General features: G+C 44.7%; 1 protein-coding gene across 2 annotated transcripts in view; it reads right to left on the bottom strand.

Annotated features, from left to right (window-relative positions):
- Positions 1-14289, bottom strand: part of LOC144489314 (tumor necrosis factor receptor superfamily member 5-like) — a 47191-nt gene that overhangs the window by 18047 nt on the left and 14855 nt on the right. For both annotated transcript variants that reach the window (XR_013496964.1, XM_078207198.1), the window contains exons 5-6: positions 10587-10733; positions 552-645 (exon numbers count right to left, since the gene is read on the bottom strand). Coding sequence is in view for 1 of the 2 variants with exons in the window: in XM_078207198.1 (XP_078063324.1) it covers positions 552-645; positions 10587-10733 (241 nt within the window). In the remaining variant the exon portion in view is untranslated. The remainder of the gene's footprint in view (positions 1-551; positions 646-10586; positions 10734-14289) is intronic.

Genomic DNA, 14289 nt, shown 5'->3' on the forward strand with positions numbered 1-14289 from the left:
CTCTCACCTGGTTCATTCTGTCGAGCTTCTCACAGCCCTGGAAACCAGGTTGCTGGCAGATAAAGTCAGAATGCAGAGATAAATCTTCAGACAATTGGTTTTTAATGTTACTAAAGCACTGCCCTAACTGTCCCTCCGGGGTATTGCGTTTGCCTCTGAGGTAGCACTGGTTAAATGCAGGCACTGTTGGGTTCTTGTTTCATTCCAAATATGCTGCACCTTTTGCTTCTTTAACAACCCAACACCTGACCCAACCGGCACAAAATGACAGCGTTCCTCAGCAACGGGGCAGGGGTGGCACAGTGGTTAGCACTGCTGCCTCACAGTGCCAGGGATCTGGGTTCGATCCCCGGGATTTTCACATTAACTTCATTGCAGTGTTAATGTAAGCCTACTTGTGCCACTAATAAATAAACAACCACATACTGTTACGTTCAAATTCCCCACTAGCCAGTGGCGCCAATATCTCATGAATGAATTTTAAAAATTACAACCAGCCGCACACTGATGTTGCAAGTATAAACATTCTGGATTCTTTTCGATGTACTCACACAGTCCATTTCTCACATGTGTGAGTTGATGAATCATTGTTCGAATACGTTCCTTCAGGGCACCCCTCACACACAGTATCTTCGAACTGTGTACCTGAAAAATAAATGTATCAAAATCAACACCAGATCATTGGAACTGAACTTGTATTAAGGGCAGTTTGAAATGCAGTTCTGTGCTTGTGATCACCAGCTCTAATACAAGGCACTTCAAATCTGTGTAATTTGTTCAAATTTACCCATTACTGGTCCCTGCGGCTTGAGAGCGCGGCCCAGTGGGACCATCATTAGAGGCTCCCCTGATGTGTGTCTCCTGCTGTTGGGACCTAAAAATCTGGACCATGCTTCCTGTTATTGTTTAATGTACTCCAGTTTACTCAACAATTTAATGGGTTTTTCACTAAAACTGCCCAGATTTAAAATAGGTGTGAGGGACCAAGACCTCACCCTGTATTTTTTTTTAAAAAACAAAATATACAGAGATAAGCTCATTGCTAACTGCTATTTCAAACCAGAAAAAGACCCAAAATTGTTGGGTGGGATTTTTCTCCCTCTCTGCAGTGTGTTTCGCAGCTGTGGAGACAACGTGTTGCTCCCAGGGGTGCGCCATTGGTGGGACCATAAGATCCCGCCAGTGCGAATTGCAGCAAGACTTTGGCGCATGCCTGTGACCCTGAACAACTGAAGCTACCTGGCAGTATGGGGGAAATTTGCACATCGTTATCCCTGAAGGGTTGCACAGACAAATTTCAGAGAGTGATTCAAAGGCCATCAGCCTATAACCTAGACTGGTCAACCAGCATCTACTCATCTATCCATACAAAGGGACCTCCAACCTTCCTTTCAATTCCTGATGATTGAGACATTCAACAATCTCAAGGACCCAGGTGAGGGATGCACATTCTTCGCCAAAAACAATCTGGAGCGTTGGAAGTCATGTGACAAACACCTCTGGCATGTGGAACCAGTAATATTGCCTTGCTGAACTGCAAAGTCTCAGTTTGCAGTTTATCACTGAACTAGCAACATCACAGAAAGGGAGTTCTGGCCTAAGTTGGAACCTGACCCTATCTACGCTGCTTCTGTTAGAAATTCTGTACCATCGTCTACAACATTGATTCATCTCTGCTTGCTGTTACAATCCCAATCAGTGTGGTAGGCTCTATTGCTGCAGGTAAACTTTGTTGAGTTGGAAGTTATTCTGCCATCTGGATATCTTCATTATCTTTTTTCTGTTCTTTGGCATTGAATCGTTCTTTACCAATTCCCTAACTGTAGTGACGGAAGATAGCTGGTTTATCCCATTTTCCACAGGGCGAAGGAACTCTCAGCCCATCTCTATAGTGTTCTCCCTTTTCCTCCTTCATGCAGTTCGCCATAGCAAAGGTGGGGGCAGAAGAGGGTCCTTCCTGTTGTGAGCATGTTAGTATTAAGCTCACCTCTTTGTTTGGCCATGTGCTATGCTGTGACCAATGGATGGCTGCTACTCTTTTCTAGCATGGTCTCTGCCATCGTCATGCTGACTGGGGATTACAGCATCTCTTTTGTGGTCTCTGGGTTTGTCTTTCAGCAGGAGGTTGAGGCTCTTCTGGTTACTGGTTCCTTTCTAGATGACCATCCGCTTGAGGCGTCATGGTAACCATGTGAGTGGTTGGTTGGTCTGACCAATGAGGGGCTTCTGGCATCTGTACAGGACGTGGATAAACTGGCTCGACAAAGAGAGAAGTCAATTCAGAGCTACAGTCCCAGCCAGGAGGACCTTTCTTCTGTGAGTTCTTGGGAACTTGCAATTCTGTATAATTTATATGTGGTTCTCTTGGCAATACAGGCGGCATGGTGGCACAATGGTTAGCACTGCTGCCTCACAGCACTAGGGCTCCGGGTTCGATTCACAGCTTGGGTCACTGTTTGTGTGGAGTTTGCACGTTCTCCCCGTGTCTGCGTGGGTTTCCTCTGGGTGCTCTGATTTCTTCCCACAGTCCGAAAGACTTGCTGGTTAGGTGCATTGTCCTTGCTAAATTCTCCCTCAGTGTACCTGAACAGGCGTCGGAGTGTGGTGACTAGGGGATTTTCAAAGTAACATCATTGCAGTGTTAATGTAAGCCTCCTTGTGACACTAATAAAAAAAAATCTTCTGCTGTTTTGAGGAGATTTAGGGCAACACAAACATCACTGCTCAGGAGAGAAAAAGACTGATTATTGATGACACACACCAGCTGGAAGATTTGTTTGTCACCATACTTCAATGGTTTCAGAAAATTGCCGAAAACCGGAAGTTGGATTCCTCTGGGCTGTCCCTATTTTTCACAAATGTATTTTTCAGTTACAATGAAAGCATTGGACTGAAATCATCAGACGTTGATCACAGCTGTGGGAGGCTTTGCTCCACATTGCTGACATGGCCACTTAACTGGTCAGTGAGGATATTACTTCCCTTTGCCTGGACTGCCTCTGTTGCTGTGCTGTTTCATGAGCTGGACTGTGGAGTTTACTTTGTACCACAGTATTTTCTTCTCTTAATATGGATCTGTGCTGTAAATGGATTTCAGATCATAGAATCATAGAATCCGACAGTGCAGAAAGAGGCCATTCGGCCCATCAAGCCTGCACCGACCACAATCACACCCAGGCCCTACCCCCATATCCCTACATATTTACCCACTAATCCCTCCAACCTACGCATCTCAGGACTCTAAGAGGCAATTTTTTAGCATGGCCAATCAACCTAACCCACACATCTTTGGACTGTCAGATTGCCTGTCAATCTGAGTGGCTCTCTCAAAAGGTTAGATCTTCCTTCACTTGAAGCACGTCATTGTCCGCAACTACATCAATTCTATCTGTGATGAGCTCAGATTTTAGGGCACTGTAATCATAGCCTTTGGCCATTCTGTATAGCTCATTAACAAAGAAGTCCACAGGTTCTCCTGGCTGCCAGACACGTTTAATAAATTTGCCTTTTCAAGGATTTTGTTATTTTGGAGGTTAAACAAATGTCACACCAATTTAAAACTTCACTGAATTTTGTAGATAATTTGTTTATCCCTTGTCTAGCTATATACCATCAGCTATCAGGCCTACTGATAGTATGTTATCTTTAGCTTTTTTTTAATAGGAATCATACAGTACAGAAAGAGGCCATTCGGCCCATCGAGTCTGCATCGACCACAATCCCACCCAGGCCCTACCCCCACATATTTACCCACTAATCCCTCTAACCTAAGCATCTCAGGACACTAAGGCAATTTTTAGCATGGCCAACCAACCTAACCCGCACATCTTTGGACTGTGGGAGGAAACCGGAGCACCCGGAGGAAACCCATGCAGACACGAGGAGAATGTGCAAACTCCACACAGACAGTGACCCAGGCCGGGAATCGAACCCAGGTCCCTGGAGCTGTGAAGCAGCAGTGTTAACCACTGTGCTACCGTGCCACCTTCTGTCTTGTTATCCAGATCTGAATCCTGTAACTAACGAATCTCTCTAGATTCCCAATTCTGTGATTGATCTGGGCCTTGGATAAGTCAAAATTGATTGAGAAGGGTGAATTTCTGATCAATGGTTAAATATTTTTACATTCAGATTTAGCTTGAAGAGATTTCAGAAAATCCAAGCTGATGCAGCGTTTCTGCAGGAAGGGTTTTCCCACACTTGCTGGTAGTGTTAGGCTCCCACAGTAATGCTGCTCATGATCTCAATGTTTAGATTTTTTCAACAATGGATGCCTGGACCCATTGGTAAGAGTTCTCATGGCTTTAGCGTTATGTTTTCAGGTTGTTGAATTGTCTCATCCCAGCTTTTGCTGGGTTTTGGAGCCGTCATGTGTTTGGGCGTAGACTCGGGTATCACACTGCGATTTAAGTAGTAATTTCTGACCACTGTAGTGTCTGAACTTTTTCAGTACTTGCTTAGTCCAGGGATTTTTGAATCTTTAGCTCATCCATGCGAGGTCTGCTGATTCTTCACTGCCTGGGTTTTGAAGCTGGACTTCCACAGGATTCCATGGAGTCTTTGGCTGCAGTGAAGAGCCTTATTTCTGTCTTCAGCTTCTCTTTGGAGCTTTTCTCCGACGATTTCCTTCTGCTTCTTCACTTTTTGACCTTTTCTTCAGGTCAGAATACTTCATTGGTTTTCCAGGATTTTAATGTTCTTCTGCAATCTTTGTGAGGTTTTGTATTGTTCCATTTGCCACCACCATGTTACAAGATGTTCAGTAGTTTGGTAGGTCACAATAAGATATCATACTCTTAGGTAGTGCAACAGTAAATATTAACTACTGGTAACTATATACATGTATACAGTAAAAGGGTAAAAGCTGGGTGCTGTCTCCATGCTTGCATCTACACACAGCTCTGTCCCAACATGACATTATACTCTATGTAGGAATATAGAAACAGGAGTTGGCCATTCAGCCCCTCCACCTGCTCTGCCATTCAATAAGATCATGGCTGATCTGTGGCCACGTAAAGGCTTAATTTGTCTAATTTCTCCTCGTTACCTGACCCCTGGAGTCCAGGCACCATTCTTGTAAACCTGTGTTGAACTCCTTCCAAGGCCAAAACATCCTTCCTAAGGTGTGGTGCCCATACCTGCTCACAATACTCTAAGTGAGGTCTAACTAAGGTTTTGTACAACTGCAGCACAACATCTGCTTCAAAAAATAAAAGCAAGTTACTGCGGATGCTGGAACAAAGCTTTGACAAAGGATCATCTGGACTCGAAACGTCAGCTCTTTTCTCTCCTTACAGATGCTGCCAAACCTGCTGAAATTTTCCAGCCTTTTCTCTTTTGATAACATCTGCTTCCCTATACTCCAGCCCTTTAGATATGAAGGCTAGCATTCCGTTGGCCTTCTTGACTATTTTCTGCACATGTTTGTGGCATTTTAAGGAGCTATGCACCTGAACCCCCAAATATTGTTGGACATCCACTAAATTTAACTTAGTGCCTTCTAAAAAATATCCTGATATATCCTTTTTTGATCTGAAATGGATAACGTTACACTTATGTATATTAAAATCCATTTGCCACAGCTTGGCCCATTCACCCAATCAATATCCTGTTGCAGTTTAATGTTGTCCACAACACTACCTACAATGCTGCCCAGTTTTGTGTCACCTGCAAATTTGGATATTTTACTTTTTATGCCATTATCTATGTCGTTAATGAATATTGTAAATAATTGAGGCCCCAAGACAGTCCCTGCGGGACACCACTAGTCACATCCCCCCAATTTGAGTATTTACCCATTACTACAACTCCATTTCGTGTTGCTCAATCAATTTCCTATTCACGTCAGCAATCTACCTACAATTCCATGGGCTTCCACCATAGCTAACAATCTCTTGTGCGGGGCTTTATCAAAAGCTTTCTGGAAGTCCATATAAACAACATCCATTGACTTGCTTCTGTCCACCATCTTTATCACCTCTTCAAAGAATTCTATGAGGTTTGTCAGGCATGACCTACTCGTCATGAATCCATGCTGACTCTCCCCGATTAACTGTAATTTCGAGATGATCAGTTATGCAATCCTTGAATAAAGATGCCAACAATTTCCCCACCACAGACGTTAGGCAAACTGGTCTGTAATTCCCTGGTTTCCTCTGTCACCATTCTTTAAGAGCAGAGTGACATGATCCAATTTCCAGTCCAGGGGTATGATTCCTGAATCTAGGGATCTTTGAAAGATTAGTTAGGGCACTGACAATGTGTTCTTCTCCCTCCTTTAACATGCATGGACGGAAACCATCGTGCCCTGGGAATTACTCTTCAGTTCCATTAGTTTCCCCATTATTGATGATTCACTTAAGCTAATTCTATTTAGACCCTGTTCCTGATCCTCTATTTTTTCTGTGGGACTTCCGGCAAGCTATCCTCCCTTTCTATTGTGAATACTGAAGCAAAATACTCGTTCAGCAAGTCTGCAATTTCCCAAGTTCATTGACAACATTCCCACCCCCAGTCTTCAGTGGGCCAATAGAGTTTTTAACCAGTCACTTTCCCTTTATATAACTATAAAGTCTCTGCAAGTTTCCTTTCATAATCCTTTTTTTGTCACTCTTATAAGCCGCTTTGTGGCCCTTTGTTGGTCTTTGTATGTGTCCCATTCTGAGAGATTGTATTATTCTTTGCATTTTCATAAGCTTTTTAATTTTATGCTGTCCCTTACACCCTTCAAAGTCCATGGCTGTTTTTAAGTGATGATGCGGAGATGCCAGCGTTGGACTGGGATAAACACAATAAGAAGTCTAACAACACCAGGTTAAAGTCCAACGGGTTTAATTGGGAGCAAACGCCACTAGCTTTCGGAGCGCTGCTCCTTCGTCAGGTGGAGTGGGAGATCTGCTCACAAACAGGGCATACAGAGACACGAACTCAATTTCCAGAATAATGATTGGAATACGAGTCTTTAGCTAATCAAGTCTCAAAGGTACAGACAATGTGAGTGGAGAGAGCATTAAGTACAGGTTAAAGAGATGTGTATTGTCTCCAGACAGGACAGCTAGTGAGATTTTGTAAGTCCAGGCAAGTTGTGGGGATTACAGATAGTGTGACATGAACCCAAGATCCCGGTTGAGGCCGTCCTCATGTGTGCGGAACTTGGTTATCAGTTTCTGCTCAGCGACTCTGCGTTGTCGTGTGTCGTGAAGGCCACCTTGGAGAACGCTTACCCGAAGATCAGAGGCCGAATGCCCGTGACCGCTGAAGTGTTCCCCGACAGGAAGAGAACAGTCTTGCCTGGTGATTGTCAAGCAGTGTTCATTCATCCGTTGTCGTAGCGTCTGCATGGTTTCCCCAATGTACCATGCCTCGGGACATCCTTTCCTGCAGTGTATCAGGTAGACAACGTTGGCCGAGTTGCAAGAGTATGTACCGTGTACCTGGTGGATGGTGTTCTCACGTGAGATGATGGCATCCGTGTCGAAGATCCGGCACGTCTTGCAGAGGTTGCTGTGGCAGGGTTGTGTGATGTCGTGGTCACTGTTCTCATGAAGGCTGGGTAGTTTGCTGCGAACAATGGTGTGTTTGAGGTTGTGCGGTCGTTTGAAGGCAAGAAGTGGGGGTGTGGATGTTTGATGAAGACGAACATCTCGCCAAGGCCATCCCCACACCCCCACTTCTTTATGGTTCCTCAGTTTCACCCTTAGGGTTTCTACTGCATGCTTTCCCCTAATTATATCCTCCCTCACCATAGAAGTGATTCTGTTATTGATCAGAATTGCTACACCCTCTGCAGTTTGCTCTATCCCTTCTGTATAACCTGATATGTTTAGTTCCCAGTCTTGACCATTCTGTATCCATGTCCTAGTAATGGTTACAACATTATAGTTACTGATTTGAATCTGTCCCTGAGGCTCATTCAGTTTGTGCCGTATAGTCCGTACATTAGTGTAAAGAATTCAAATTTTGACTGTACAGGTCATGTGTTCTCTTAATCACTATGTGGACAGTACTGTTTCCAGTCCCACATCGACCCTTTATACTACAAGATCCAGATAGTAGGAATGAGGCTATCAAAACTCTGCCACCAATGGTGAGGAATAGCGAGGGACTGAGGGTTGTGCAGAAGGCTGGGGTCAGAGGATTGTCAGGTTCACAAAATAAATCTGTGGCTTGAGGTATTTGCAGTGACAGGAATGTGAAAATACATAGAGAGATTTAAAGTTAAAATTTCAAAGATTTTAAAGTTAAAAGTCCAAAGATGTGCGGGTTAGGTTGATTGGCTATGCTAAAATTGCCTCTTAGTGTCCTGAGATGCGTAGGTTAGAGGGATTAGTGGGTAAATATGTAGGGATATGGGGGTAGGGCCTGTGTGGGATTGTGGTCGGTGCAGACTTGATGGGCTGAATGGCCTCTTTGTGTACTGTAGGGTTTCTATGATTTCTATGATTTATTTATTAGTCACAAGTAAGGTTTATATTAACACTGCAATGAAGTTAGTGTGAAATTCCCCTAGTCGCCACAGTCCGGCACCAATTCAATGCACCTAACCAGCACGTCTTTCAAAATGTGGGAGGAAACCGGAGCACCCGGAGGAAACCCACGCAGACACGGGGAGAGCATGCAAACTCCACACAGACAGTGACCCAAGCTAGGAATCGAAACCAGGTCCCTGGCGCTGTGAAGCAGCATTGCTAACCACTGTGCTACCGTGCCAGATAAGGCCAGTGATTTTAATTTGGATATATTGTGTAACAGAGCAGGAATGTATATTAGTGATTGGAGACGATGGGATGATAATAGTGTGGACAGGAATGTGGGAAACTCAAGCTTTGGACAGAATTGAGTTTTGACCGGTAAAGGTAGGTAAGCAATGGGAGCCTAAATCAATATGGCCTAATTATAGATGAAAAACATTTTGTTGCATCTGAAAAGAGAGAGGCCTAAAGGACTGATTTACACTTTGGGGATGCAAAACAGGAACGGGGACTATTTCTGGATCTCAAACCCACCCGTGGAGGGGCAATAATCACTGACCTGGAATGTTGACCGTAGACCCTCTTAATTAACATTTGGACTGGTTTCTTATCCAATTAACAGCAGTTAATAGTCTCTCAAAGCTGGATTACCTGAGGCCTTCCAGCTTCAGGAGGTGTTTCTGGTTGCAGTGCAAGCCGAGTAATTTCAAGGTCACTTCAATAACAAGGTGCTCTCTCAGCCAATTAAAAAAAGTTTTAAAACATACAAAGCTATCACCGAGAGGAAAGGGTGTGGAATCCCTTTATAGGGTGATTTGTGGCTGTAAGCCCAACCGAGGTAGACAGACAGAGCCTGTAGGTTTGCCTGGGCTACTGCTGTGTGCCTGCCTCCAGACAGGTGACTTGCCCCTTTGTGACCCGAAACTGCAGACCAACTGGAAACTCCCAGTCAGCCTCGGTTTCCGACCTTTAACAAGGCTCTTAATGACTTTAATTGCCTGTTGGCCTTGTGGAGTGAGTGATCTTCCAGGCTGCTGAACCCAAATGGGTCACTAAAGAAAGGAGTTGGGCAGCCAGCCAGCTACATCATTTTTCAGCCCAATCTGTACCTATTCCTGATGTCGGCAGCGCCCAAACGTTTCAGCTCAAAGACAGACACAGATTTGTCCATGATCCCCATTGGGGTAAATCTGACAAACCACAGGAGCCAATCGGGTGACTGCAGAGAGATTTGGATAGGCTGAGCGAGTGGGCGAGGATCTGGCAGATGGAATATAACGTTGGCAAATGTGAGGTTATCCATTTTGGAAGAAATAATAGTAAATTGGAATATTATTTAAATGGAGAAGAATCGCAAAAACTCAGTCTGCAGGTGTAGCAGGTGATCAAGAAGGCGAATGGAATGTTGGCCTTTATCGCGAGGGGGATAGAATATAAAAGCAGGGAGGTCTTGCTGCAACTGTACAAGGCACTGGTGAGGCCGCAACTGGAGTACTGTGAGATTCTTTCCACTTAGAAGGGAAACCAGAACTAGAGGGCACAGCCTCAAAATAAGTGGGGGCCGGTTCAGAACAAAGTTGAGAGGGAACTTCTTCTCTCAGAGGGTAGTGAATCTCTGGAATTCTCTGCCCATTGAAGTGGTGGAGGCTACCTTGTTAAATATGTTTAAATCACGGGTAGATAGATTTCTGATCGATAAGGGAATTAAGGGATATGGGGAGCAGGCGGGTAAGTGGAACTGATTCGCTTCAGATCAGCCATGATCTTGTTGAATGGCGGGGCAGGCTTGAGGGGCTAGATGGCCTACTCCTGCTCCTATTTCTTATGTTCTTATGACCCAATGCAGCTTGCTTCTCTGGGAGCAAATTCCCTCATAATTATATCAATTTTGGTTTGTTTCCTGAGCACTGCCCATAATTAATTTGATAGACCAGTTGAGGGCTAAATGGCATTTTAGGATCAAGTGTTTAGCAACCTGCCTACATGCCTAATTGTCCATCCTCTGCTGTTATTGTACCGCCTAATTCTGAAGTGTATAGTGGAGGAAAGTCAAACACATATCTTCCACCACAAGGCAGGATTTAATGATGAAATATAAGGAAATTCAAACCATACCTTTTTCTTTAACTCCTTCACCTGGAGGACATGTTTTGTGCTTTCTGCCCATGTGACAGTATCTATCAATGCAGAAATATCCTTCTCTCGGTCCACAGATTGTATTATCTGTATAGGTACATGCATATTGAACTTGAAGCCCCAACTCTATAAACAGAAAACATGAATAAGCTACAAGTGGAATCAGTATGAACCATTTCACTTTATACCTCCTTACGAGCTAGGCAATGAAATAGAGGAACTTTATTATTATAATCTAGAGGATTGATTTTTGGGTGATTAACCCGGTGGAGCCAATTGTCCAATTCCATGAAGAAGAGGTGACCATTTCTCAGTTTATATTTTTAACGTTTTCCTCTGCTTTGTGTGTGTTCTTTCACCAATCACTCGTACCAAAATTCTACCTCATTTCAAATGACCCAGAATCCAGAGATCTTTGGGGAAGCAGTTCCAAAGTTCCACTGTACTTTACATGAAAAACTGCTTCCCAATTTAATTCTTAAATGGACAGGTTCTCATCTTAAAATTAATAACTGTCAGTCATCATTTACTGGTTCATCCTCCATGGCAACACCGCTGCCAATCAGAATCTACCTGCCAATCATTCAGCATTCTCTTCTCATAGTAAAAATTGTTCTTCCCTTTACATGTGGTGTTCTTGCAGATTGTTGTGATGAGTACAAGACAAAAAGCTTCAACAAAGAGTCTATTTTTTAGCAATAATCTTAAGATTACCCCCATCTCAGTTTCTCTGTATCTTCTCGATTCAATCCCTTTAAAATGTTAGAGTTTAATTAGTTCAACCCTCAAACACTAAGCTCAAGGAATACAAATTAAATGTACCAGGGTTACTGGGGCGATTTAAGATTTGGGGCAGACCGGGGATGGGTTGGAGCTCTCCGGTTCCTCAGGGGAGGATGTCCCCAGTCTGAAAGGACATTCCAATTGAGGCACTGCTTGCTGAAGTCTAGGTCTGAGGTGTTCAAGGCAGGCGACACTGACCTATACAAGAAAGCCAGATACGATCTAAGGAGATCCATCAAAGATGCCAAAAGACAGTACCAGACCAAGCTAGAGTCCCAGGCTAGCCACACAGTCCCCCGCCGACTGTGGCAAGGTCTGCAAGACATAACAGGCTACAAGATGAAGGCATGTAAAATCACCGGCTCCAACGCACCCCTCCCTGATGACTTGTTTTGAGCAAGAGGTCACCGAGAGCATGCCCTCCACCCTGGAAGCCCTGTATGAACCTGTACCTGGGGGTCACCATTGCAGATGTCAGAGCAGCTTTCTCGAAGGTCAACTCACTGAAAGCGACGGGCCCGGACGGGGTAACCGGACATGCACTCAGATCCTGCACGGACCAGCTGGCAGGGATATTCACAAACATCTTCAACCTCTCTTTACAACAATCTGAAGTCCCTATCTGCTTCAAGAAGACGACCATCATCCCTGTACCCAAGCAGCGTGCCTTAATGACTATCAGCCGGTGGCTCTGACATCGGCTGATAGTTACTTCATTATGAAGTGCTTCGAAAGGTTAGTCGTGGCACGAATCAATTCCAGCCTCCCGGACCACCTGGATCCACTACAGTTTGCCTACTGGCGCAACAGGTCCACAGCAGACGCCATCTCCCTGGCCCTGCTCTCAGCCCTGGAACACCGAGATAACAAAGACACCTATGTCAGACTCCTATTTATTGACTACACTCAGCCTTCAACACTATTATTCCCACAAAACTCATCTCCAAACTCCGTGGCCTGGGCCTCGGTTCCTCCCTCTGTGACTGGATCCTGAACTCCCTAACTCACAGACCACAATCAGTAAGGATAGGCAACAACACCTCCTCCATGATCATCCTCAACGATCATCCTCAACACCGGTGCCCCACAAAGCTGTGTTCTCAGCCCCCTACTATACTCCTTATACACCTATGACTGTGTGGTCAAATTCCCCTTCGATTCAATTTTCAAGTTTGCTGATGACACCACAGTAATGGGTCGGATCTCAAACAATGACAAGATGGAGGACAGGAATGAGATAGAGAATCTGGTGAACTGATGTGGCAACAATAATCTCTCCCTCAATGTCAACAAAACGAAGGAGATTGTCATCGACTTCAGGAAGCGTAAAGGAGAACATGCCCCTGTCTACATCAATGGGGACGAAGTAGAAAGAGTCGAGAGCTTCAAGTTTTTAGGTGTCCAGATCACCAGCAACCTGTCCTGGTCCCCCCCATGCCAACACTATAGTTAAGAAAACCCACCAACGCCTCTACTTTCTCAGAAGACTAAGGAAATTTGGCATGTCAGCTACGACTCTCACCAACCTTTACAGATGCACCATAGAAAGCATTCTTTCTGGTTGTATCACAGCTTTGTATGGCTCCTGCTCTGCCCAAGACCGCAAGGAACTACAAAAGGTTGTGAATGTAGCCCAATCCATCACGCAAACCAGCCTCCCATCCATTAAATCTGTCTACACTTGCCGCGGCTTTGACAAAGCAGCCAGCATAATTAAGGACCCCACGCACCCCGGACATTCTCTCTTCCACTTTCTTCCTTCGTAAAAAGGATACAAAAGTCTGAGGTCACATACCAACCGACTCAAGAATAGCTTCTTCCCTGCTGCCAAGAGACGTTTGAATGGACCTACCTTGCATTAAGTTGATCTTTCTCTACACCCTAGCTCTGACTCTAACACTACATTCTGCACTCTCTTGTTTCCTTCTCTATGAACGGTATGCTTTGTCTGTATAGTGCACAACAATACTTTTTACTGTATGTTAATACGTGACAATAATAAATCAGATTTGCTCACTGTCAATCAGCAGACTGATGTTGATTGTCCAGGGGTAGACAGCACTGTTAGGTTGTGCAAGCAGAGGTTTTTGGCACTGTTTACCCCTTCGGAATGAAGGTAATTTGTGTAGGACCACTCAGAGCAGCACTATACAAATCAGCTTCCCCCCCCACCCCATGTGTTCAAGAGTAGTGAGAGCAAACACAGATGAGGAAGACCCTGAACAACGATGTTTTGCTAAAGCATAACGGCCTGAATTTTCACAATGGCGAGCGCTCAACGCCCGTCATCCAGAGAGCCGGCAGGGAATGCATTCCTGCCAATCCCAACAGGTACGCTGCCATTCCATGCTCAATTGAGTTCTAACTGGCAACAGGTGGAACGTTTGTCCGCACTTGGCCCCAGCTCCTCAATGTCCAGAAGAGGTATGCAGCGCCATGCCTAAGACTAAGTACAGTAAGAAGTCTCACAACACCAGGTTAAAGTCCAACAGGTTTATTTGGTAGCAAATACCATAAGCTTTCGGAGCACAGCTCCTTCGTCAGATGGGGTGGATATCTGTTCTCCAACAGTGCACAGACACAGAAATCAAGTTACAGAATACTAATTAGAATGCAAATCTCTACAGCCAGCCAGGTCTTAAAGATACAGATAATGTGGGTGGAGGGAGCATTCAACCCAGGTTAAAGAGATGTGTATTGTCTCCAGACAGAACAGCTCGTGAGATTCTACAAGCCCAGGAGGCAAGCTGTGGGGGTTACTGATAATGTGACATAAATCCAACATCCCGGTTTAGGCCGTCCTCATGTGTGCGGAACTTGGCTATCAGTTTCTGCTCAGCGACTCTGCGCTGTCATGTGTCGTGAAGGCCGCCTTGGAGAACGCTTACCTGAAGATCCA

Source organism: Mustelus asterias, unplaced genomic scaffold, assembly GCF_964213995.1.
Source record: "Mustelus asterias unplaced genomic scaffold, sMusAst1.hap1.1 HAP1_SCAFFOLD_2127, whole genome shotgun sequence".
Lineage (NCBI taxonomy): Eukaryota > Metazoa > Chordata > Chondrichthyes > Carcharhiniformes > Triakidae > Mustelus > Mustelus asterias.